The sequence below is a fragment of the Microchirus variegatus genome (assembly GCF_963457635.1).
Source record: "Microchirus variegatus genome assembly, chromosome: 10".
Lineage (NCBI taxonomy): Eukaryota > Metazoa > Chordata > Actinopteri > Pleuronectiformes > Soleidae > Microchirus > Microchirus variegatus.
Window position 1 is genome coordinate 2716489 of NC_139811.1, and position 26607 is coordinate 2743095.

The following is a 26607-nucleotide window of genomic DNA, read 5'->3' on the forward strand; positions in this document are numbered from 1 at the left end:
GGGGTGAGGGAGGGAGGGAGGGAGGGGGGGGGGGGGTGTGAGGGCAGGTGTTGATGTCGGAACAAAATCCGTGTTTTTCCCCCGACATTAACCTTGAAAACGTCACGTTTACACAAGCAACGACAGCGTCATCCGGTTGCGATTGAACGCGTTAACGAGGCCTTCATCATCATCATCATCATCATCGTTTATTGGCACCTCCCACCATGATGTGATAACGGTGTGTGTGTGTGTGTTACATTTAAAATGGCTGTTCTTTTTTTTTATTTCTTCATGTGTGTGTGAGCAGATTAAATGTTCATTCAGCACAGCGATCATGAAGATGATGATGATGATGATGGTGACGGTTTCCGGTGCTGCTTCCTCCTGGATACAGCCCGTAATTACAATTCTCGATGACACCCTTTTTCTTCATCATCATCATCATCATCATCATCATGAACTCTCGCTCTGTTTGCGCGTGCAATTTGCGCGATTTTTCCCATTGCTCACGACTCACTTCCGCACGTCACGCGCTGCCCGTGATCGCCGTGACGGCCGGCGACACGGACGTGGGAGAACTGTGACACGCACGCGATGAATGAATCGGTCCGGACGTCAAGTATCGCGATGTTTACAGGCGGCGGCGGCGCGTGAGAGTCAGCACAGCTGCTGCAACACAGCTGTGGTGCGTTCACTGTCACTGTACATGTGTGTGTGTGTGTGTGTGTGTGTGTGTGTGTGTGTGTGTGTGTGTGTGAGCTCCACATGGTTGTAAATGGGCTTTCCTGCGGTGGCCTTCATCACGCTCACCCTCCTCATCCTCCTCGTTCCAGCTGCTCTCGCCATCATCACGTCGTGTAAAAATCTGAGTTGTCCCGAAAAAAAACGTCCTTTTTCCGAAACGCGCTTGCGTTAGACGTCGGCGGGAAAAACGCCGCGAGACTTAGCCGCCGTATAAGAATCACTCGGTAACGTCATAGTCCGACTAAGACGATCGGACAACCGTGTACGCGTGACTCCACCTCCTCTATCAATAAGCTAGTGCGTATATTAATCGGCTTCCTGTTGACGTTTACGTCGCAGACGGCCGTACAATTTCCGACAACTGTGCTGCAGTTCATACGTCGTCTTCTGCTTTCGAGTCAAAGACCAGGGAGGACGTTTTATGTCCGACTCCATTCCGACTAAGCGTATACATGCGGTAGTAATCGGACTATGAATCGCATTATCCGGTTACGTTAGTCTGACTAAGACTAGCTCGATTTTAGTCGAATTAATGTGTTTATATGACATTAAGAAAACCCAATGATGGTCTTAGTCTGACTAAAAATGTAATGGCGAGCTCTCCAGGAAACTACGGTGGCCCTCACAGACCAGAAAGGACGTTGTTTTTCTGTGTTTTCTGCTGTTGAAACAAGATGGCCGCCTCTGTAACGCAAGACCCTTGCCAAAAGCACACGTGATAGTCTCAAAGCTGCTGTGTTCAAAGTTGCCGTCCGAGGTCTGACTTTCCGACGTTCGTCAGGATTACCGTCCTGGAAAGTTGACGCAAGTTTACAGAGTCCGAGATGGGATTCCAAGATGGCTGCCACTTGTGCAAACACCGCACTTAACGCACAACGCGTTTCCATGACGACTGACTGGATGAAGACGCACGTGTCGTCGTGTTTACGTGCCGCGACACCGGAGTCCAGGCACCGTTTACCAGTTAGCTGCATTAGCTCCTTTTAGCGCCGTTAGCGTTAGCCTACAGTGGAACTGGAGCGGTCTGTTTTTGAAAGGAAAAGAGCAGCGCTACGAATAACCAGCGTACCTGTGTACTGCGTATGTGTGCGTCTGTTTTTAAAGGTTAGCGTTTATTTTAGAGACACATTTTAACAACGCACGCAAACATTACGTCACGTGCGTCTTTTTCCCGGTCAGTCGTCATGGAAACGTTAACATGCGTTAACGTTAACCGCCGCTAACGTGCCCAGTGCTATTTTAAATATTCCAAAATACTTCTGCTTTTGTCGGTTTTTTCTGCTTGTCTAAGACGACTTCTACAATTCTACAGTTGAGCGACTTCACGTGTGGCTAACGTTGTTGTTGTTGTTGTTGTTGTTGTTGTTGTTGTTGTTGTTGTTGTTGTTGTTGTTGTTGATATTCGATGTACGACGCACTGATGACTGATCCCGTCAATCGTCATTTCTGGTAGTTTGTCAGGTCCGTGTCGGGTTTCCACGCTGGAGTCACACCGTTTTTCTTCTTCTCTTTTCAGATTCCTCGCTCATCTCAGTGAAGCCTGGGGGCCGGGGTGGGTCAGAGGTCACCCGCCGAACCTGCACTTCCTCCCTCTTACCCCTGCACCCCACACTCCCCCCACACTCTCCCCCACTCTTTAGCCCCTCACGTCTCTTGTGTTGTCACCCGCCCGTAATCAGCCAATCAGAGCGTTTGATGACGACTGTCACCAGACGCTGCGCTCCGGTGTCCTAGTCGTCGTCGTCTTCTCAGATAACGCCTCTCACATCCAGGCCTCAAGATGATGTGCGAGGTGATGCCGACCATCTCGGAGGACGGGCGCGGCGGAGGAGGAGGCGGCTCGTCTTCGCCGGGGGGCGGAGGAGGTGGAGGAGGAGGCGGCCTGGGCGGAGGGATCGGAGGCGCGGGCAGCGGCTTCAGCAGCCGGGAGGCTCGCGGTAGCAGCAGCAGCGGCGGCGGCGGCAGCGATGAGGGCGGGAGCACGGGGAACCTGGAGTCGCTGATGGTGAACATGTTGACGGAGAGGGAGCGTCTGCTGGAGAGTCTGAGGGAGACGCAGGACTGTCTGGGCACCGCCCACCTACGACTGCGAGAGCTGGGCCACGAGAAGGAGTCGCTGCAGAGGCAGCTGTCCATCGCTCTGCCACAGGTACGACGTCTGAGGGGGCGTGGTCTGCATTAACGCTGATGCTTTAAAATAAGGTCCAGTGTTTAGCAGATAGAAGGATTTATTAGGAGACACTGAATGAGCGACCTGTAAGGGTACACTACTGTTCAAAGGTTTGGGGTCACCTATACAATTTGTTTGCGTTTTTAATTAAAAGTCAGAGTTGCAAAATGACTAGATAATATAGTCAAGACAATGACAAGATTAGAAATAATGATTTTTGTGAAATTAATTTTTTTTCTCAGTATTTTATTTTTTCCCCAATATTTTAATTTCTTTCTCAATTTTTTTCTCTTTTTTTCTCCAAATTTTTCTTTCTTTCTCAAAAATTTTGATTTTTTAATCAAAATTTAATTTTTTCCTTTATCAAAATTTAATTTTTTTCTAATCAAAATTTAATTTTTTTAATCAAATTAAAAAAAATGTAATCAAAATTTAACTTTCTTTCTCAAAATGTAATATTTTTTTCTCCAAATTTTTCTTTCTTTCTCCAAATTTCTTTTTTTAATCAAAATTTAAAAAAAATTAATCAAAATGTAAATTTCTTTCTCAAAATGTAATATTTTTTTCTCCAAATTTTTCTTTCTTTCTCAAAATATATACATTTTTTTTCTCAAAATTCTAATTTCTCTCTCAAAATGTGTATTTCTTTCTCAAAATGTAATCTTTTTTCTCTCCAAATGTTTCTTTCTTTCTCAAAATTTTAATTTGTTTTCTCAAAATTTTAATTTCTTTCTCAAAATTTTTATTTCTTTCTCAAAATGTGTTATATTCATTGAAAATGATTGCGCTTTTCCTTCCAAAATAGGGACATTTCTAAGTGAGCCCAAACTTAGTGTACAGTAGTGTATAATAACTTAAAAATATGAATTGTTTAGGGTTGTTTTTTCTTGTTTTTTTTGCCTTAGAATAAGATTTTTATTCGTAAATCTTCTTTAGCCAAGGTTTTTGCTTTCTGGACACCGCCATCTTGTGGCGCCGTGTTTCCACAGCAGCCCAAACGTCCACTGACAGACTTTGACGTATAAAAAGTCGGCGTCGTCTTCATGATTGTGGGAGTAAATCTAATCAGGAAGTAGCAATTTACTCTGTAGCCACTAGGGGGCAAGAGTGCAGAATATGAAGAGTTGCCTGTAGCATGAATGAACCCTGAATATAATCCGTGCTCGGGAAATTTGCTAATGTCGTCCGACCTTGTTTTCTTTCTTTTTTTTTTATAAAAATGGATGTAGTTTTCCGATTTGAAAAGTGTAGCCCAGGAAGTTGGTTGGATGTAGCAGTTGGCCACTAGGGGGCAACTCTGCTGGTCGCAAAAACAACTCGGATTGAATTGAAAAACTTGAGTTAGCAGCAGTGTTGTCAAACTTGTCCATTTTCAGGGCAGTAGCGTGGACGACTTTGTGGGTTTTTTAAATGAAAACGCGTGGATGTCGTTTTGTTCTGAGTGAAACTAAAGTCACCTCAGATTCCTCTCATCAGCTTCAACGACACAACAACAACATCACCATAAGTGCGACAATCAACCATCGACGATTATTTTCGTAAAATGTCATAAAACGTCCGCCTGTGTTTCCCAAAACGTGGAAAATAACGACGCCTCTCAAATGTCTCGCGCCGTCCACAAACCAGAGATGTAGTTTTTTATTGTCGCTTATTGTCACGTAAACGCAAAACAAACCGTAACATTTAAGAACCTGCAATCGGAAAAAAGACAATGAATCAACGCTCAGTTCATGCTTTCGCTCAAAGAATGAGCAGAGCAGAGCAGAGCCCGATCCGTGTGGATATCAAAGCTATATCGGTGTCGGAAATCACATACATATATTTATGTTTGAGGGAAGGCGGACGCTCATCGGCTCGGCCGCTGAGATGTAATCGTTATTGCAGCCGGAAATAACGATGATGGTTAAAAATTCATCTGCCCATTACGTCTTTGATTATAAATCCTTCCGTGTGGATGAATCGTGAGAGAATGATCGTATGAAACCATACGTTTACCTTCAGAAACACAGAAAAACAAGTGTTAGATATTAAATGAAAGACCCTCCTCCTCTTCTACCCTCCCCCCCCCCCCCCCCTCTACGATAATAGGATAAAGAAATCCGACTCAGCGCCACCTGGACCAGCAACACCATTAAAACCCTGTTTCCAGGTTCACACATCAATAATTCAACACTGTGACAGGAACCATTTTCACGATGAGTGCACTTTGAATGCTGGTTCCAGACGTGATGCGTGAGTTTACTGCGACTGAAGGCGGATCATCGTCATCGTCGTCGTCATCGTCGTCGTTGTCTTTGGCTCGTGGACGCGTCGCAGTTCTTGTTGTTGTTGTTTGACGTAGAATAACGCGTGTTTATGAAGGATATCATCATGTGGTGATCGCATGAAACTCGCGTCTGTTTCTTTGTTTATTGGATCATGAAAACAACCGCTAAACTGCTTTCCACCAAATTTGGTGAATTCGGATCGTTACGTCCGCCAAGATTCTATTTTTATTCTACAGTTCTAGTTCTAGCTGTTCATCATCATCTGAGATTTTGCAGACTGCTGAAATCTACTTAAATTTCCAAAACCAACTTAAAGTTCCAAAATCTACTTATGATTCCAAACTCTACTAAAATCTTATAGTTCCGAAATCTACTTAAATTTCCGAAATCTACTAAAAAAATTTCAAAGTATACTTAAATTTCCAAAATATACTTAAATTTCCAAAATCTATTTAAATTTCCAAAATATACTTAAAGTTCCAAAATATACTTAAATTTCCAAAATATACTTAAATTTCCAAAATATACTTAAATTTCCAAAATCTATTTAAATTTCCAAAATATACTTAAATTTCCAAAATCTATTTAAATTTCCAAAATATACTTAAATTTCCAAAATCTATTTAAATTTCCAAAATATACTTAAATTTCCAAAATATACTTAAATTTCCAAAATCTATTTAAATTTCCAAAATATACTTAAATTTCCAAAATATACTTAAATTTCCAAAATCTATTTAAATTTCCAAAATATACTTAAATTTCCAAAATATACTTAAATTTCCAAAATATACTTAAATTTCCAAAATCTATTTAAAGTTCCAAAATATACTTAAATTTCCAAAATCTATTTAAATTTCCAAAATATACTTAAATTTCCAAAATCTATTTAAATTTCCAAAATATACTTAAATTTCCAAAATATACTTAAATTTCCAAAATCTATTTAAATTTCCAAAATATACTTAAATTTCCAAAATATACTTAAATTTCCAAAATCTATTTAAATTTCCAAAATATACTTAAATTTCCAAAATATACTTAAATTTCCAAAATATACTTAAATTTCCAAAATCTATTTAAAGTTCCAAAATATACTTAAATTTCCAAAATCTATTTAAATTTCCAAAATATACTTAAAGTTCCAAATTCAAATAATTTATTTGATTTTATTGCTGTAGAATTGTCCCAAAATGTTCTTCTGCCTTCTGCCTGTGTGTGTGTGTGTGTGTGTGTGTGTGTGTGTGTGTGTGTGTGTGTGTGTGTGTGTGTGTGTGTGTGTGTGTGTGTGTGTGTGTGTGTGTGTGTGTGTGTGTGTTCTCAGTGTGTACTGAGGACCAGTGAGGGTTTTTAACCAACAAAGTGAGGACATTTTTACGAAGTGAGGACATTTTGGCCGGTCCTCACTTTGTTTTCATTGAAATCACTTCCTCAGGTTGTAAACATGCTATATTCTGTTTTAAACAGAGCTCCTCAATTTGGTACAAAAACCCATTTTCCAGCCCTGGTGGAATCACACACTTTTTGCTCTGGGGCGCCACCTGCAGACATGTTGTGGTACTGCACCCAGTAGTTCTTTGTAGATGTCATTCATGAAGTAGATATTTTGTAATTGTGTTGATGTATAAAGTGGAGATGCTGGTCCTCATTGTGCCGCAAGTACAAGAGTGTGAGTGTGTGTGTGTGTGTGTGTGTGTGTGTGTGTGTGTGTGTGTGTGTGTGTGTGTGTGTGTGTGTGTGTGTGTGTGTGTGTGTGTGTGTGTGTGTGTGTTGCCAGGAGAGCGGAGAGTGACAGGAAAAACCTGGTGATATGAAACACACAGAGACTAACGACTCAAGCTCATTTGCATATCGCTGCATACTGATGTGGATGCTGCCTGTGTGTGTGTGTGTGTGTGTTGTGGAGATTTGATGATCAGGTTAGACGAGTTTACAATCCCAACTTTTATTGATTTCTACAATCAAATACACTTAACCATGAATCAAATACACTTAACTATTAATCAAATACACTTAATTATGATCAAATACACTTAACTATGATCAAATACACTTAACTATTAGTCAAATACACTTAACTATTAATCAAATACACTTAACTATGATCAAATACACTTAACTATGAATCAAATACACTTAACTATGATCAAATACCCTTAACCGTGAATCAATGGTCTTCATGCACTTCCTGTGCTCTTCATTTATGAGTCATTTTTCCAGAGTTTAGCGACTTAAATAAACAATAATATTTGTGTACTTGTCAATTAACACACGCTCACAGTTTAAACTCAAAGAGTCGAGAGCAGAGACGTTAACGAATCACTGAAAGAACTCCAGACTATCTGAGTTTACAGAACTCTGCTGTGACTCCAGAACAAGAAAGATAAACTCCAGCATAGAGAGGCTGAGTAAACGTGGTCTGGACTCTGTGGATCAGAGTCATGGTGTCAGAGACTCTGTAGAAGGACAGAAGACCTGCTCTGTGGTCCAGGTAAACTCCCACTCTGGAGACTCTAACATCTGAGACTTCAGTATTGATGATGTTGTGAACAAACTGACAACTGTTTTGTTTACAAACTAAAGCCCAGGAATTGTCATTGGATCCAAATAAACATCCAAATCCTGATCTGCTGATGTTCTTGTACATCACTGCTACATCAACTCCTCCTCGTCCTCCTCTCCACTCCACCTCCCAGTAACAACGTTCACTCAGACTCTCTTTACTCAGGACCTGAGGATGAACAGTGAATCTGTCTGTGTGACGAGGATAATACTGATTTACATTCATCAATGTCACTTTTCTGTTTCCCTCAGATAAAGACAGACGTCTGTTTACTGTGTTTGGATCCAGTTTGATCTCCTGTGAATATCTGAGGAACTCAGCTCTGGTCTTTGGTTCTGTTCCTGGTCCTGGTTGTTGTCCTGGTTGTTGTCCTGGTTGTTGTCCTGGTCCTGGTTGTTGTCCTGGTTGTTGTCTTGGTCCTGGTTGTTGTCCTGGTTGTTGTCCTGGTTGTTGTCCTGGTTGTTGTCCTGGTCCTGGTTGTTGTCCTGGTTGTGGCCCTGGTCCTGCTTGTGGTTGTGGTTGTGGTCGTGGTTGTGTCAGTAGAACATCTACGTCAGCCACAGCCAGTGAGATGTATGTACACGTCTGGGTCAGGATGTCCTGCAGTAGATCTCTGAGCACGACCACAGCCGCCGTCACGTCCTCAAAGTGTCTCAGAGGACGGACGTTGATGGTGGACGAGTGTGTAGATGGACTGAGTGCTGACAGCGAGCCGTAGTTGAGGAGAAACTGGGTGTGATCTTGTGTGAGCGAGAGCTGCTTCAGTTCAGCTTCTCTCTTCTTCAGCTCAGTCTTCTCCTGCTGAAGCTTCTTCTCAACGTCTCTGACTCGACTCACTTCAGTTTCCTTCTTGGATCTGATCTGCTGCATCACGTCAGAGTGACTTTTCTGCAGGAGATTCTTCATCTCGGTGAAGACCTCGTCAGTGTCCTTCATGGCTTTATCAGCAGAGACGGTGAGAGCCTCCACCTCCTGTTGAAGCACCTTCACGTCTCTGTCTATGTCCTGGACTCTCTGCTGGACTTCTTCTTGACTCAGATCCAGCTCTCTCTGCTTCTGCGTCCTCTCTGCTGCAGCTGTGACTGTGTAGTGGTCTTTATGTTGGTCCATACAGCAGAGATAACAGATACACTGCTGATCAGTGCGGCAGAACATCTTCATCACCTCATCGTGAAGAGCGCAGATGTTCTCCTGGAGGTTCTTGGAGGGCTCCGCCAGCTTGTGTTTCTTAAATGGGGTCGACTGACGATGAGGCTGGAGATGTTCCTCACAGAAAGAGGCCAAACAAACCAAACAGGACTTGAGAGCTTTACGTTTCCTGCCAGTGCAGACGTCACAGGCCACATCATCAGCTCCAGCATAGCAGTGATGAGCAGGAGCAGCGTGGAGTCCAGTCTTCTTCAGCTCCTCCACTAAATCTGCTAAAATGGTGTTTTTCTTCAGGTTAGGCCTCGGTGTGAAGGCCTCTCTACACTGAGGGCAGCTGTAGATCCTCCTCACGTCCTCAGAGTCCCAGTGGCCTTTAATACAGTTCATACAGTAGCTGTGTCCACAGCTGAGAGTCACCGGATCCTTCAGAAGTTCCAAACAGATGGAACAAGAGAAGTTTTCTCTGTGCAGCTGAACTCCTGCCATTTCACCGCCGTCTGTGAGTTTCTCTTCCTCACAAATGGAACCGGTTTGAGCTCTGATCTCAACAACATGTGACGCAGCAGTGGGCGGAGCCTGGCGGCTCTGGCTCTTCTCCACCTGTTGGCTCCTCCTCTGCAGGTGTGAGGGGGAGGGAACCAGAAAATACATGTGTGTGTGTTTGTGTGTGTGTTTCAGATGTCACGTTTCATCACGATGAGGAAATGGATGTGAACGTGGAAAGAGAGTCATGCTCGTTTATCCATGTAAACATCGTGATTTCAAGTCATTCCGAGATACTTTTTGTTTTTTTGAAGAAAGTCAGTTCACTGTCAAAGTGCATCAGGGCAAATGGATCATTTCCTGAAATTTCAAAAATTCATTAAAATTATTCCTTAAGAACTTTGCAAACATTTTCAATGGATCCTTGTTCAGGGTGATGCCGACTATTATGATGGTAAATTTCAAGTCATTCCGAGATACTTTTTTTTTTTTGAGAAGAAAGTCAGCTCACTGTCAAAATGCATCAGGGCAAATGGATCATTTCCTGAATTTCAAAAAAGAATAAAAAATATTCCTTAAGAGGTTTGCAAATATTTTTGACTGATTCTTGTTCAGGGCGATGCTGACTATTATGATGATAAATTTCACGTCATTCCGAGATACTTTTTGTTTTTTTGAAGAAAGTCAGCTCACTGTCAAAGTGCATCAGGCCAAATGGCTCATTTCCTGAAATTCAAAAATTCATTAAAATTTTTCCTTAAGAGGTTTGGAAATATTTTCAACGGATCCTTGTTCAGGGCGATGCCGACTATTATGATGGTAAATTTCAAGTCATTCCGAGATACTTTTTGTTTTTTTGAAGAAAGTCAGCTCACTGTCAAACTGCATCAGGCCAAATCGATCATTTCCTGAATTTCAAAAGTTAATTAAAATTATTCCTTAAGAACTTTGCAAATATTTTCAATGGATCCTTGTTCAGGGTGATGCTGACTTTTATGAGGGTACATTTCAAGTTATTCCGAGATACTTTTTGTTTTTTTGAAGAAAGTCAGCTCACTGTCAAACTGCATCAGGCCAAATGGATAATTTCCTGAATTTCAAAAAAGAATAAAAAATATTCCTTAAGAGGTTTGCAAATATTTTCGACTGATTCTTGTTCAGGGCGATGCCGACTATTATGATGATAAATTTCAAGTCATTCCAAGATACTTTTTGTTTTTGAAACTTAAGTCAGTTCACTGTCAAAGTGCATCAGGGCAAATAGATCATTTCCAGAATTTAAAAAATTCATTAAAATTATTCCTTAAGAGGTTTGCAAATATTTTCAACAGATCCTTGTTCAGGGTGATGCCGACTATTATGATGGTAAATTTCAAGTCATTCCGAGATACTTTTTGTTTTCGTGAAGAAAGTCAGCTCACTGTCAAAGTGCATCAGGGCAAATGGATAATTTCCTCAATTTAAAAAATTCATTATAATTATTCCTTAAGAGGTTTGCAAATATTTTAGACTGATCCTTGTTCAGGGTGATGCTGACTATTATGATGGTAAATTTCAAGTCATTCCGAGATGATTTTTGTTTTTCTGATGAGCCGCTGCCTGCCTGGTGCAGCACGATAAGTCAGTGAAAATCAAAATTCCTCCAAAAAATTTGAAAATCAAGGATGCACACCATCAGGTCATGCTCAACCCATATCCAAAGTCTAAGGACAATCTGACTAACGGTCAGCGAGACAGACACACAGATAGACAGATAGACAGATAGATAGATAGATAGATAGATAGATAGGTAGATAGATAGATAGATAGATAGATAGATAGATAGATAGATAGATAGATAGATAGATAGATAGATAGATAGATAGATAGATAGATAGATAGATAGATAGATGTCAATTGATTGATGGTTGGACAGGGACAGACTGATGGATTAATCCGCTCTTTGTTGATCCGTCGCCATAGTTACCACTTATTTACATTAAAGATCACTGATTTTAACCGTAACTGTCGTGGAGCCTTGCAATTATACGTAATGGGAGAAAATTAAACAACAAGTGGGAGATGTCAGAATACATTCCGCTGCACTGGCCCAGTTCCCGTCGCTCTCACACTCACTTTGACCTCCGGGCGTTTGTTTTAATGACGGCCAAAGCCGCAGCCTGTCCTGGTTATTGTGCAATTAAACCAATTTCTGGTGCGACACATGCAGTTAACCTGGCTCTTATGTTTTTATGGAGGTCTGGTTTCAGAGCCATGAGCCGCGAGCGAGCCGGCGCTGCGGTCGACACGGCAAAGACTTTTACTGTGCGCGCAGTCGAGCTGGTTGTTGTTAGTGAGTCGTTTCCTGCCGCAGTCGCGGTGCGGTCGCGTTTGTGAGCACACATGCGATGTGTGAGTCCGCTAATGAAAACACGGTTATGTCGAATTGTTCGCTGCAGTTAACTGCGCCGCGTGGGATGGCTGGAGGTTTTGGCAGTGAGATTCGCCGTCTAGGTTTTTGTTGTTTTTTTGTTTTTCATGTCTTTTTATTCTGTGTGGTACGCCGCCAACGTTCGAAGAGGTAACCTTATACTGAGAAAATCCCTTTCCTGAAGCCAGAACATATTTGTTTTAGCTCCTCTGAGTCATTATTTATTAATCATACTCCAATGAAGAAGCCAAAAATGGCAGATATTGTGTCATATCCTTATTTTCCCTGTTGGAATCCTCCCTTATCTGCTATTACTACCTCTACTAGTGAAACCAAACAACTAAATCCAGTTTTCACTGATCAGCATCGTCGTAGCGCTTGCTAGCTTGTCTTGAGTCCTTATATTTGTAAAAACAAACAACTAATTCAGCTGTTGTTCATGTTTTCTTCAATAGCTGCTGCGTCATTTGTTTGTTTTGGTCCCTCTAAGTCATCAATCCAATCAATAATCAGTCATCCAGGCAATAAAAACACTCATCAGCTAGCACTAGCCATGTTGTTAGCACCCGATTGTGCCCATTGATTGGTAAAACCAAACAGTTAAAGTTATAGTACATTTATACTCCACCCGCTAAACTCCAAAGTTATAATTTCCCTCTTGTGAGTTTTAAGTTTCAATGTGAGCGCCCCCTGGAGTTGTACTTTCAAGTAATAAACTAATCCAAACTAGTTTTATCAGGTTTTTTTTCCTTTTTTATGTCCAGTTCAAACCCCAGCGATATTTAGCTTGCTAGCTAGCCATCCTAGCTTAAATTCCGATATCTTCTACATTTATCGAGTTCCTGTTTTGTGAAGGATTTATTCAAGTAATTAGTGAACGTTAAACCACCGTAAACAAACCCAAAATGTAATTTTTTGTTTACGTTTACCCACAAACGTCGTGGATTTATCAGCGCGTCGACCGTAAAACGCAGCTGTGAGTTAATCACGTTTGAGGCTCCGATGGTAAACAAAGCTACGGCTCCTTGTAGAGCAGCTGTTTTGCGACAGTTTAACATTCAAGGAGGAAGCGGGGAAATAAAAGCTGTTTTACTGACGTTTACTCCCCGTGCTAGCTCGTTACTACTTCCTGCGCCTGTAAAAGCGGCTTAACTTTTCCCGCCAGTGATCGGAAACCGCGGGAATGTTTTCACACGCAGACGAACGCGGGGAGGAAATTAAAGCGCAGGTGTAAATGATGGAGCTAATTACGGCGAACTCTTGAATCTGACCGAGCCGCCGCTAATTGTTTATCGTGAGCAGCTGGGCATTCCTGCTGCGGCTGATGTCAATAAGACCCAGACTGAGGAGTTCACAGAGGGACGTCGGACCAGATGCAGCAGGTTAAAGGAATATGGGAAAGTGCTTCATTAGATTTCAAAAAAAAAAATAATAATAATAATTTGGGGATCAGTAATATTTTCTAGGAAAAGTCTGAGCTCTTGGCAGCCATCTTGGTAACACCTCCGGGCAGGTATTTCAGACTAAAAAGATTACCGTTCCTATCTAAATTAAAGGTTTAAAAGCCGTCACTTCCCCTTTTTTAATAGTTGTTTTGACGTAAAAGCTGCACACCGTATACGGAATGAGTTATTAAGTCTGATAAAAAACACTTCTAAAGATGGTGATTTCACTTTCAAAACACTTTTTCCCACAGGTTGTTGTTCTACTACGTACGTGCAAAGCTTTACCAATTTTGTTTTTTGGCTCAATCCCGAGACGTGACGCTTCCGCCCACCACAGCACATCGGACAAATACGTTTATTTGGTCGATTAGCTTGATATTCTTCAGTGCTCGATTTGCAAAGGTACGATCTGTGTCAACCTTTGCCATCTTTAGCATTACTGAAATCTAAAAGTCTTCTTGCTAACATCTCTGGGCAGATATTTCTGAATAAAAAGACTATGTTCCTATTTAAATGAATGGGTAGAAAGCCACGACTTCCTTCTTAAATAGTTGTTTTGACGTAAAAACTACTCACTGTATACGGAATCAGTTATTAAGTCTGATTAAAAAAAAAAACACTTGTAAACATGGTGGTTTAACTTTCCACTTACTATTTACGTGCTTTACCAATTTGTTTTTATTTGGCTCAAGCCCGAGACGTGACGCCTAAAACTCAATGGTGTTTTTGCTTCTTCCACCACAATAATGGACTTTTGAAAAACCAACCCAAGACGGCTCAGTAGCGCCCCCCCACAGGCCAGGCCCCTGTGGAGCGGGCAGAAATTTAGTTGCGCATAATTTCTTGAAAGTCGTTGGGTATATTGCCCGGCCCGAGACAAACAAAAAAAATCCTCTTGACACCATGATCTCAACTCAACAGGAAGTCGGCCATCTTGGTTTTGGCGTATATATCTTGTTTTAAACTGAAACGGCCATAAACCTCAACTGCACGACACGTTGATTTACTGTATTTCCTTGTTTGGTCGTTATAAAGCAGTTTTTAAAAGGAAAGTATGAATGTAGCCTCAGTTTGGGAAACCAACTGAAGTCAAGAAAATACCCAATATCTTCCAATATAACACATTTTCACTCCAGAATCAGCCAGATTCTTGCCAATAAACCAGTGATTTTCCAAAGACTGGGCCTGGACCCTTGGATGGATCATGGGTCATTTTTAGTTTAGATCTATGTGTACATGTTTAAAATTAAGTTTGAATAAAATTGACCAAACATCTCTTGGAAAGGGTTACTTCACATCGTTAAAAGTAACTTAAAAAGTTACAGATATGGCTGTTCTCTGGTTTCCCTCTCACCAACTACTGCAGCTAACCTGCTCTCTTTAGTAACAGCGCCCTCTTCTGCCCCTGCAGGAGTTTGCAGTGCTGACCAAAGAGCTGAACCTCTGCCGGGAGCAGCTGCTGGAGCGAGAGGAGGAGATCGCCGAGCTGAAGGCTGAGCGCAACAACACACGGGTCAGTACACTCGCACGCCTGCTAAACATTAGCTCCCTGTGTTTATTGGTGCCGTTAATTAAAGGCACAGGTCGTTTTTTCACGACCGCAGCCAGGTACACCGTGTGCAGACGTTACAGTGTGTGAACCACATGTGTTTCCAGCTGCTCCTGGAGCACCTGGAGTGCCTGGTGTCCCGTCACGAGCGCAGCCTGAGGATGACGGTGGTGAAGCGTCAGGCCCAGTCCCCGGCGGGCGTCTCCAGCGAGGTGGAGGTCCTGAAGGCCCTCAAGTCCCTGTTCGAGCACCACAAAGCTCTGGACGAGAAGGTGCGCGAGAGGCTACGGGTGGCTCTGGAGCGAGTGGCGACCCTGGAGGAAGAGCTGCAGTCGTCCTCGCAAGAGGTGAGCGCCAAGTTTCTGAGTTTGTTGTTGAGCTGCGCGAGAGGAATCGCTGGTAACACCTCACTAACACCGTGACCCTCGTCCGTGACCCCTTTCAGGTCGTGTCTTTAAAGGAACAAATCAAGAGGCGGCAGCAGGGACTGGACAACGGCAAAGAGGTAACCTGAAGAATTTAGTGGACATTTTCAGAAATTAAGGAAAAAAAACGACTCACTAACAAACAAACACACTTCCACTCACTCTCCCGGCACCAAAGCTCACAAATCCATGATGTTTGTGGGTAAACAAAAATGACATTTGGGTTTGATTACAGTTGTTTAACGTTCACTAATTACATTCACAAAACAGAAACTTGATAGCCTAACTGTTGATGTAACTTATCGTATCAAGTCAGAATTTAAGCTAGGATGGCTAACTAGCAAGCTAACTATTACTGGGGTTTGAACTGGACATGAAAATGGAAGAAAAACCTTGATAAAACTAGTTTAGATGCCCCATAAGTAGTGCTGTGCAATAGGTTAACGTTCGTTAACGCATGGCGCGTTTCCATGACGACTGACCGGAAAAAGACGCGCATGACGTCATGTTTACGTGGCGCGACACCGGAGTCCAGGCACCGTTTACCGGTTAGCTCCGTTAGCTGACTAGCAAACAGGAGCGGTCTGTTTATTAAAGGAAAAGAGCAGCGCTACTTTAGAGACTAATTTTAACAATAGGGAGTCACGTGAACATGACATCGCACGCATCTTTTTCCAGTCAGTCGCCATGAAAACGTGTCGGGTGTTAACTTTGATGCCGTTAAATGCCGTTGACAGCACCACTCATAAGTGTTGAGAACCAGGAACACGATCAGTGAAATCATTGCCACCAGTGGGTCCACAAAAAAACACAGACTTCCACTCACTCTCCCTGCACCAAAGCCCATAAAGAAAATCAGCTATTTTACATCACGGCACAAAGTAATTGCTGATCCACTCCATATCCTTATTTTCCCTGTTGGTAACCTCCCTTATCTGCTACAACTAAAACCAGTTTTCACTGATCAACATCGTCATAGCGCTTCTTGCTAGCTTGTAAAAACAAACAACTAATTTGACTTTTGTTCATGTTTTATTCTTGCGTCATTTGTTTGTTTTGGTTTGTTTGGTCTCCAGAGCCACAAAACATTAACTCGATAACTGTAGAAGATGTAACTTATCTTATCAAGTAGCAATTTAAGCTAGGATGGCTAGCTAGCAAGCTAAATATCGCTGGGGTTTGAACTGGACATGAAAATGGAAGAAAAACCTTTTATAAAACTAGTTTAAATGCCTCATAAAGTGTTGAGAACCAGGAACACGATCAGTGAAATCATGGCCACCAGTGGCTAAACCTAAACTAAAACCAGTTTTCACTGATCAACATCGTCACAGCGCTTGCTAGCTTATAAAAACTAATTCAGCTTTCTTTCATGTTTTCTTCAGTAGTTATAGCCGCGATAGCTGTACAACTGTATCGATAACTGTAGAAGATGTAACTTATCAAGTCGGAATTTAAGCTAGGATGGCTAGCTAGCAAGCTAAATATCGCTGGGGTTTGAACTGGACATGAAAGTGGAACCAGGAACACTGTCCGTGAACTCATGTGCCACCAGTTTGTGCACAAAAAAACACAGATTTAGAAGCTGGAATAGACATAGACAGTATATCATAAATCTGTCAAAATGTCCGTCCTCTTCCAGCGGCTTCCCAACGGTCCCTCCTCCATCTTGGACGACGGAGAAGCCGACCGGCAGAGGGAGGGCGAGATCGAGCGGCAGAGGTCGGAGCTGGGGCAGCTGAAGGAGCGACTGGCGCTCATGTGCCGACAGGTACGTGAATCGGCGGTTTTTACGAGACAGAGCGACGTCGCGCCGCCGCGACGCTAACGCCCCCTCCTCCCACCTCCCGCCAGGTCGGGGAGATCGAGGAGCAGCTGACGTCGGCGCGGAGGGAGCTGGCCCGGTCCGAGGAGGCCAACCAGAAACTACAGAGGGACGTGAAGGAGGTGAGAGTCGACGCTGAGCGTCTTTATTCTGCTCACGCTCACACAAACATGTCGTTTTGCTATGGTAACAAAGCAAGCTCTGCCCTGTCGCCATGACGACGGCTCCAGTGGTAGCGCTGCGGGCGTTTTCACGTGGTCGGGCGTCGGTGAGATTGATGATTGAAAGCATTTGGAGTTCTTCTGTCTGCTTCTGTCAGACTCGTGCATCGGCAGCAGCCATTTTAGGATGACATTTAAAGTCAGAGTTCAGCAAAATAACTCCAGACACTTAATAACGACTGCTGCAGAAAACCTGCTCACTCTCTCACACCAAACTCCATAGAAAAAAAAGCAGCATTTTTTTTTTTATCACAGCACACACGAGCTGTCGATCCACTTTTCCTCCCATCACTGAGTTCACATGTCTTATTTTTGTCACGTCAGTGTTTGAACACCTTTGTTCAGATTGATCGCAGTGACGTAAAGTGACCACACGAGGCAGCAGTAGAACAGCAGCTCCTGTGTCCACCGTGAGCTAAAATCGCTGATTTTCTCTATGGGGGTTTGGTGTGGGAGAGTGAGTGGTTTACAAACTTCACTTTCTGGTCTAATGGTGACATAAAGCAGTGAATATATACTTAAGAATATTTTAGAGGTGAGACACAGACACAGAATGATGGAGTTTTTTCAGCTTTAGTTTAGTTTGGACGTTGCAAATGTGTAATATTTCTCTGCGTTATTGAATATTCTTGCCTTGTATTTGTATTTTGCTCCATTGCTTTTTACACATTTGTCCAAATAAACAGGTCATCATTCATTAGATGTTTAGTTTAGTTTGTTTTCTTTATCAAAACTCACAGGCTCTTTGTCAAAGAGAAGACATGGAGGAGAGGATCACCACGTTAGAACGCAGGTCTGTGCTTTTTCATCACTTTTTAGAGTTTTTATCTTGTTTTCAACTGAGTTTGATCCAGAGTTTTTCCTCTTCACACATGTATTAATATACACTACTGTTCAAAAGTTTGGGCTCACTTAGAAATGTCATTATATTTGAAGGAAAATTACTTTTTTTCCCAATGAATACAACATTAAATGAATCATAAACACACTCTATACATTGTTAATGTGGTAAACGACTATTCTAGCTGCAAACGTCGGGTTTTTGATGGATTATGTACATAGGTGTATAGAGGCTCATTTCCAGTGTTGTAATGGTATATTGTGTTTGCTAATGGCGTTAGAAGGCTATTGATGATTAGAAAACCCTTGTACAATGATGTTAGCACAGCTGAAAACAGTTTTGCTGGTTCTTTTGAATAACAATCATTATTTCTAATCTTGTCAATGTCTTGATTGTATTTTCTATTCATTTTTCAACTCTTTTCATGAATAAAAGTCTGACTTTTAATGGAAAACACAACAAAAATGTGTATAGGTGAGCCCAAACTTTTGAACGGTACACTCTTGTGTTCTTCACTTCAACAAGGCCTGAGGTTCTACCTGGAGCCATTTGCTTCTTAAAAACCCTTTCCCGAAAAAAGGGTTTTTCGAGGGTTCTTGGTAACACTAATGGTTCCAGTAAGAACCATTTTGATCCAGAGAACCCTTTAAAACCCCTTTCCTGAATAAAGGGTTTTAAAAGGGTTCCAGGTGGAATCTTTATAAAAAAAAGGTTCTAAAAAGCGTTCTCCTATGAGGACAAGCCTAAGAGCCGTATGTGGTTCTACTTAGTACTTTTATTTCTAAGAGTGTGTGTTAAAATTACATCCGCGGAGTAAAAGAACCACGGAGTAAAAACAGTTTCTCTTCTGTTGAGCACTCGTTATTGTAAGAATAAACTTATCTCATTATAACACAAAATATGTGATGCTGAATAGTGATGTTTTGGTTTGGTCTGCAGGTACCTGAGCGCCCAGAGGGAGGCGACGTCTCTCCACGACATTAAAGATAAACTGGAGAATGAGTTGGCGAGCAAAGAGTCTCTGTACAGACAGGTGAGGAACCTCTCCGCCCCCCCCCCCTCATTGATTCACTCTTTGATTGACAGCTTGGCCCGGGTTCACTTTGGCACAAACAGAGCCACTGATGCTTTAATCACGTCTGCTGCCCCTCGGCGTTCTACGGCGGCGCTGCAGAGTCGTCATCCTGTCTTCTTCTTCTTCTTCTTCTTCTTCTTCTTCTACTTCTTCTTCTACTCCTTCCTCCTGCAGAGCGAGGAGAAGAACCGGCAGCTCCAGGAGCGTCTGGACGACGCCAAACAGAAGCTGCAGCAGACTCTGCAGAGAGCCGAGACGCTGCCCGAGATCGAGGCCCAGCTCGCCCAGAGGGTGGCAGCACTGAACAAGGTGAGCGCTCTGCATTCTCTCTCTGTGAGTCTCAGGTGTGTCATGAGATTCCACGGCGGTGACGGTCGCGACCCGAGGCCCTCGTGGTTTGTTTTCGAACATCCTGAAGGAATTCAGTACAAACGCTCGCTTCTTGCCCCGTGAACGTGAAAGTTCAGGAACGCCTTCACAGGAACACGTGTTCACTTGGACTCGAGGAATCTTCATCAGTGTGACGCCATGAATTCATGATTTTTTAGAACGAGCTTCAGATAATTAAACTCTCAGATCTTTGTCGCATTGTGAGTCCGTTATGTTGAGAATTCTCTGAGTGTTTAAATCGTTAAACTCATGTTTTTCCTTTGTGCTGATCTGTGATGCTGGTCTAAGTGAACCCAAACTTTTGAACGGTGGTGTATAATAATAATACATGTGTGAAGAGAGCGCTAACCCTCTCCTCTTCTCTCCTCACTCCTCCTCTCCTCCTCTCCCCTCCTCCTTTCCTCCTCCTCTCATCTCCTCCCCTCATCCTCTCATCTCCTCTTCTCTTCTCTCCTCTCCTCTCCCCTCCTCCTCTCCTCTTATCTCCTTTCCTCTCCTCTCGCCTCCTTTCCTCCTCCACTCCTCATCTCCTCTCCTCCTCCACTCCTCATCTCCTCCCCTTATCCTCTCCCCTCCTCTCCTCTTATCTCCTTTCCTCTCCTCTCGCCTCCTTTCCTCCTCCACTCCTCATCTCCTCCCCTCATCCTCTCATCTCCTCTTCTCTTCTCTCCTCTCCTCTCCCCTCCTCATCTCCTCCCCTTATCCTCTCCCCTCCTCTCCTCTTATCTCCTTTCCTCTCCTCTCGCCTCCTTTCCTCCTCCACTCCTCATCTCCTCCCCTCCTCCTCTCCCCTCCTCCTCTCATCTTCTCCCCTCCTCCTCTCCTCTCTCCTCCTCTCCTCCTCCCCTCCTCCTCTCCTCCTCTCCTCTTTTCTCCTTTCCTCTCCTCTCTCCTCCTCTCCTCCTCTCATGTCCTCTCCTCCTCTCCTCTCCTCCTCCCCTCCTCCTCTCCTCCTCACTCCTCCTCTCCTCTCTGCTCCTCCTCTCTTCCTCTCCACTCCTCTCCTCACTCCTCCTCTCATCTCCTCTCCTCTCTCCTCTCCTCCTCCCCTCCTCCTCTCCTCCCCCTCTCATCTCCTCTCCTCCTCTCTTCCTCTCCTCACTCCTCATCTCCTCTCCTTTCCTCTCCTCTCTCCTCCTCTCCTCCTCTCATGTCCTCTCCTCCTCCCCTCCTCCTCTCCTCCTCACTCCTCCTCTCCTCTCTGCTCCTCCTCTCTTCCTCTCCACTCCTCTCCTCACTCCTCCTCTCATCTCCTCCTCTCCTCCTCCCCTCCTCCTCTCCTCCTCTCCTCTTTTCTCCTTTCCTCTCCTCTCTCCTCCTCTCCTCCTCTCATGTCCTCTCCTCCTCTCCTCTCCTCCTCCCCTCCTCCTCACTCCTCCTCTCCTCTCTGCTCCTCCTCTCTTCCTCTCCACTCCTCTCCTCACTCCTCCTCTCATCTCCTCTCCTCTCTCCTCTCCTCCTCCCCTCCTCCTCTCCTCCCCCTCTCCTCTCCTCCTCTCCTCTCTTCCTCTCCACTCCTCTCCTCTCTCCTCCTCTCCCCTCCTCCTCTCCTCCTCTCCTCTCAGGCGGAGGAGCGTCATGGTAACTTTGAGGAGCGACTGCGACAGATGGAGTCTCAACTGGAGGAGAAGAACCAGGAGCTCCAGAGAGTGAGTCACACTCTCTCTCTCTCTCTCTCTCTCTTTTCATCCTCCCCCTCTTTTTTCTCAGGTTTTCCTGCAGCAGCACAAAGACTCATCTTCTCTGACCGTGCACATGCAGACACACATCTTTGTTTCTTCATCTCAGTCGTGCAGAATGCTGCTTATTAACTCTCCTCCTCCCTCCCTCTCCCTCTCCTCCTCCCTCCTCCTTCTCCTCCTCCTCCTCCCTCCTCCTCTCAGGCGAGGCAGAGGGAGAGGATGAACGACGAACACAACAAGCGTCTCTCTGACACGGTGGACAAACTGCTGTCAGAGTCCAACGAGAGGCTGCAGCTCCATCTGAAGGAGAGGATGGCGGCGCTGGAGGAGAAGGTGAACGAAAGCACAACATCTGAGTTTTGTTTGTTTTTATCACTCATTTCCTCCAGAAAATAACAAAGCACACATTTCTCTACTGGTTCGTCTCTCGCTCTTTCCAAAACTCTCTCGCTCCAACATCGGCCAAATAAATAAATAAATCCCTCACGGGTCGATTCTTCGAGTTCCATTAAATGTGATTGTATTTGTCCGTAAATGACACTTGTTGTGTTGTTCTGTCTTCCCTCAGAATGCTCTGTCTGAGGAACTGTCCAACATGAAGAAGCTCCAAGACGACCTCTTAGCCAACAAGGTGACTCAAAGACCACGTTCACACCTGATATGAACGCTCTCAGTGAGTTCCCGTCACACAAAAACACACCTGGAAACGGGTTTGAGGACCAATGTGGTCGCGTTCCTGAGTGTCGGTTTCATCCGTCCTCACCTGACGTCCTCCAAATGTGTCCTCCAAAATGGTCTCACACTGAAAGTCAACACAGTGTTTCCCTCCCTGCGTTTAAGGCTTTTTAGGCTTTTGTCAGCGTGCGATATCAGGAAGTGGAGTCGTACGCACATGAAGTGTCTTATCCCGTGTGAGTTTCCTGTTGACAATGACATTACTCCACCTATGTAAGACCAATCCTGTCCGAACAGTCTTTAGTTGTCGCTGTCCTCGTGTGATCGCGTCGCTGAGGCCTAACGTTCTCATTCAAAGCCTGGAGAACACGTGTTCCGCGCTGTGTCGTCACTAACTCCGTCTCCAGGATTAGACGTCGATCGTCAACGAAGGTCAAAGTTCCTCTGAGTTTGTGTTTTTCAGAACGCCTCGAGAGAATCTTTTCAGATTTGACACAAACGTTAACACGTTCTCAAGGATGAACTTGGAGAACGTTCTCTTGGAGAACCTTTGTTGCTTTGCTGTTTTTGCGATTTTTATTCAATTTGGTACAAACGTTCGCCCCCCGGATTCAACGATAACATTAGATCATTGGTTCTCAAAGTGCGGCCCGGGGGCCAATGGCGGCCCGCAGAAACATTTCCACAATGAATTACAGTTGATAGTTTTAATCCAGAAGCTGCTAAGCTTGTTAAATGTTTATTGGACATTACTGGATACAGACCAATAAGTGTAAATAAAAATACTGGGTATTTACCTGGTTTCTATATGGTGAATTTTAGTGTATTATTGTGTTATAAGCTGGTAATAAGCAGGTAGCTACAGCCCCCAATTACTAGCTATTTACCCAGTAAATATATGGTAACAGAAATGTGTTACTTGGTATTAACCTGTAATTAGAAGGTAAGAACAATGGCCAAAATACTGGGTAATTACCCAGTAAAATTATATTAACGCTTAAATTACATTATATTAACGCTTATATTACTTAACGCTAAACTGTAGAACTGCAATCTGGTCATTAAAATTATTACAAATGGGATTTTTTTCCCTTTGGCGGCCCTCAGTCCAATGTTGGGTTCCTAAATTGACCCTCAGGTATCAGAACTTTGAGAACCCCTGCATTAGATGTTGCTCGTCAAAGGTCAAAGTTTTCTCTTACCTCATGACACTTGGATTATTTTTTAACGCCTTGAGAGAATCTTTTCATATTAAGTACAAACGTTCACTTGGATTGAAGGACATTTTTTTTTTGCTTTCGTCATCATTGATTGACACAGATAGTTGATTCAGACTCAAAAAATCCCTATTTCAACGTGTTACACACTGTATTATCTCTAACTCCGTCTCCGTCTCCGTCTCCAGGACCAACTGATCGCGGAGCTGGAGCGGATTCAGCTGGAGTTGGATCAGCTCAGAGCGAGACCTGGTGGATCTTATTCCAGGTACGAGCCGCTCAGAGACGGTGAAGCCCCGAGTGCGACTGTAGAGACGCCAGCGGTTTTTTTTACGTCTGTAAAAACAACCAGTTCTGTGCTGATGTGTAAACACAAACACACACAGGTTCACACAGCTGCTCTTTTAAGGACTCTGCGTCGGCCAAACAAAATTCGAGTTAACTGAAATCGGTTCCTCAGAAATGAGGTCGTGTCTCATTAGGACCAGGTCTTTGGTCTCCATGAGGACGAGTATTCTTGCCAAGGTCAATGTTTATGACACAAAAGGTCCTGAAGAGCGCACTAGAGCTTAATTTTATGACGTTATCAGTCATGTTAACGGCTAATTAAGTGAGGCAGATGCATAGAAACAAGCTGTTACAGCTTTCTTTTACACATTTAAAACATTTATTTGAATATATGATGATTTCACTTCACTTTTAGCATTATTTTTGGCATTATTGTCTCTTTTAAGTGAAAGAGGCTGATAGAAACAGCAAATTGTTGCTTTTTTAATAGTTATTTATTTGAATATAGTTAATATTTATTTATTTATTTACGCAACTGAAAATGTATGACCAGATGGAGGGAATTTACAAGAACTCTACAAGATTTATTGTGCTCATATTCTAAAATCTCCACATTTCTTCTGTCATTTTTTCCACTACCCACATCTTGTATTTGACATCACAAACCCTTTATTTATCTCGTCTTGTTCCGTCTTTACCTCCCCAGTCGCTCACTGCCAGGCAGCGCTCTGGAGTTGCGTTATTCCCACGGGGGCGGGTCCCTCCCCACAGGGTCCACCACTCACCTGGATCCCTTCGGTAACGCTACCTCCAGCGGGGGAGTGGTGCGGCGGAGTCACCGCGCTCGCTGGAGCTCTGCGCGGGAAGACTCCACCAAGGTGAGGGGGGGGGGGGGGTCCATAAACGATCCAGCGCAAAAACCCACCGCAAAGATCCATTTTCATCCAAAATCCGACTTCACAAACGTGTCACTTGATAAAAAATCTGTGCCACCGTAAGTCAACAATATGTAAAGAATATCGTTTACGGGCTTTTTCCTGACCGGGAACAAAGGTTTGTGTGGCTTTGTAATCTGCTCGCTCCTCTGCACCAAAGTCCATACGAAAAAATTGTGGATTTTACAGCAGGACATTGTCATGGTAAATTAATAGAATACCAGGTCCTTTGTGTATAGTGTAATGTATATTGTGTACTGTGTCTAGCCTGAACCGACGCCTTCCTACAACATCTGCAGGGAGTCGGCTCCCCGATGCCTACAGTAGACAAAGAGGTGTGAAAACACGGCCTGGAATGGCAGACTCTTTGTCTAGTGGAGGAATGCAAAAGGGGAGTTGCTCAGGTATAAATGTGGAGCGCTCACTTTGCTCTGGGTCTTTTTCCAGCTAGCATCACTCCTGTGAGGATTGACCATCTTGTCACTAAGTTCACGTGTTTGTTTTGCGACTTTGGAGTTTGAAAAACATCCCTCGTGTTTTACCTCATCGACACAAACTTAGCGAACCAAGCTGCAGAGGAGCAGCAGCTACTGTGTCTCCATGAGCTAACAATCATCATTTTCTCGATGGACTTTGGTGCGTTTTTCAAATGACGAGAGAAAGCCGTGAATAATCACAATTATTCATTCTGCACGCGTTAATAAAGTCAAACCGAGGCTGAAGTGTTTCGTCTCCTCTCGTCGCCTCTGTGCAGTACCCAGACTGGGAGAGCGGGGGTCTGCTGGGGTCCGGGTTCGAGCCCGGCGTGGACGTGGGCTGCTCTGACGACGAGGACGACGGCGACCACCGCTTTGGCTCGGAGCTGCTGTCCCCTAGTGGACAGACGGACGTGCAGACCCTGGCCATCATGCTGCAGGAACAGCTGGAGGCCATCAACAAGGAGATCAAGTACGTCGAACACCACGCATTGACTCGCAGAAAAACACATAAATACTCAACAGATTCTAATTAAAGTCACCAACCGCCATCACGTAAATACTTTCCCAACAGATAAATGAAATTTAGCAAGTAAAACTGAACTGTTTTTGGTTTTTAATTAAAACAAAAGCAACTTTTGATTTTTAACGCAGAAATATATATGTAATGGCACGAACGGGCATAAGCTAGTTAGCTTAGTATAGCATGAGCAGTGGACATGTTGGAACAGCCAGGCTCTGTATAAATGGAAGCTAATATGTTTTTTTGTGTAAAGATATATTGAAATATTGCTTTAAAAAGTCTTTCTTTTAGCAGAGCCAGGCTAGCTACTACGCTAGGACTAAGTGCTAATCGAAGCGGCTGTTCTACTCCATATTATAAAATTGGTAGCAAAAGCACATTATATTATTGTAATATCTGTTAAATAAATAAATTGAAGCATTAAATAATTTAATAATGAGCTGTCCCACTTTTGTTTAACTTTGTTGTGTTTTAACGTTAATGAAACACGACGACCGTAAATGGCTACACAGCTGGATTGGTTGCTACAATTTATTTGAATTAAATAGCCTGTTTATTCGGGTTTTAAACTGGTTTTTGACCAGACCTCGACTCGAGTGAACACGCTCATTTCTTCTTAATCTGTTTCATTTTTGGCAACGATGCAAAGTCTAGCATAGCCATAGCGTCGCTAGCAATGTCGCTAGCAATGTCGCTAGCAATGTCGCTAGCAATGTCGCTAGCAATGTCGCTAGCAATGTCGCTAGCAATGTCGCTAGCAATGTCGCTAGCAATGTCGCTAGCAATGTCGCTAGCAATGTCGCTAGCCTTAAATGTTTTTGTATTAATATATATATATTAATATATATATATATATATATATATTAAAGGAAAAGAGCAGCCCTGCACATAGCTAGCGTACCTGTGTACTGCGCATGTGTTACTCTGTTTTTAAAGTTTAGCGTTACTTTAGAGACTCATTTTAACAATCGGGGAGTCACGCAAACATGACGTCGCGCGCGTCTTTTTCCGGTCAGTCGTCATGGAAACACGTCATGCGTTAACGTTGACACTGTTAACCGCCGCTATCGCGTTAAGACGCCCAGCACCAATATATATATATATATATATATATAAATACCAGGTGGGAGGAGTTTATGTTGGTGTGGGAATGAATGCGTTCTCGGTCGCCTCAGACAAAGTTATGTGGAAATAAGATGTTGATTCTACTCCTACTCCACTTATCCTGATCTGCTCCGCGTTAGACAAAGTATTTCAGTTTCATCATCATCA

General features: G+C 43.4%; 2 protein-coding genes across 2 annotated transcripts in view; one reads left to right on the forward strand and one right to left on the reverse strand.

Annotated features, from left to right (window-relative positions):
- Nucleotides 1-2506: 2506 nt before the first annotated feature.
- Nucleotides 2507-26607, forward strand: part of ppfia3 (PTPRF interacting protein alpha 3) — a gene marked incomplete at both ends in the record, with an annotated part of 43375 nt that continues 19274 nt past the window's right edge. Inside the window, 15 exons of the mRNA XM_083895998.1 lie at nt 2507-2875; nt 14625-14726; nt 14870-15109; nt 15208-15267; nt 16830-16958; nt 17042-17134; nt 17974-18026; nt 19014-19107; nt 19324-19458; nt 21105-21188; nt 21423-21554; nt 21790-21852; nt 23302-23381; nt 24108-24279; nt 25091-25284. Coding sequence (XP_083752124.1) covers nt 2507-2875; nt 14625-14726; nt 14870-15109; nt 15208-15267; nt 16830-16958; nt 17042-17134; nt 17974-18026; nt 19014-19107; nt 19324-19458; nt 21105-21188; nt 21423-21554; nt 21790-21852; nt 23302-23381; nt 24108-24279; nt 25091-25284 — 2000 coding nt within the window. The remainder of the gene's footprint in view (nt 2876-14624; nt 14727-14869; nt 15110-15207; nt 15268-16829; nt 16959-17041; nt 17135-17973; nt 18027-19013; nt 19108-19323; nt 19459-21104; nt 21189-21422; nt 21555-21789; nt 21853-23301; nt 23382-24107; nt 24280-25090; nt 25285-26607) is intronic.
- On the reverse strand, nt 7502-9361 carry LOC310932744 (tripartite motif-containing protein 16-like; the record flags this gene model as incomplete). The annotated part of the gene is made up of 2 exons (XM_083896090.1): nt 7502-8061; nt 8254-9361. The coding sequence occupies 2 exons, from the start codon at nt 9359-9361 to the stop codon at nt 7502-7504; spliced, it is 1668 nt and encodes a 555-aa protein (XP_083752216.1).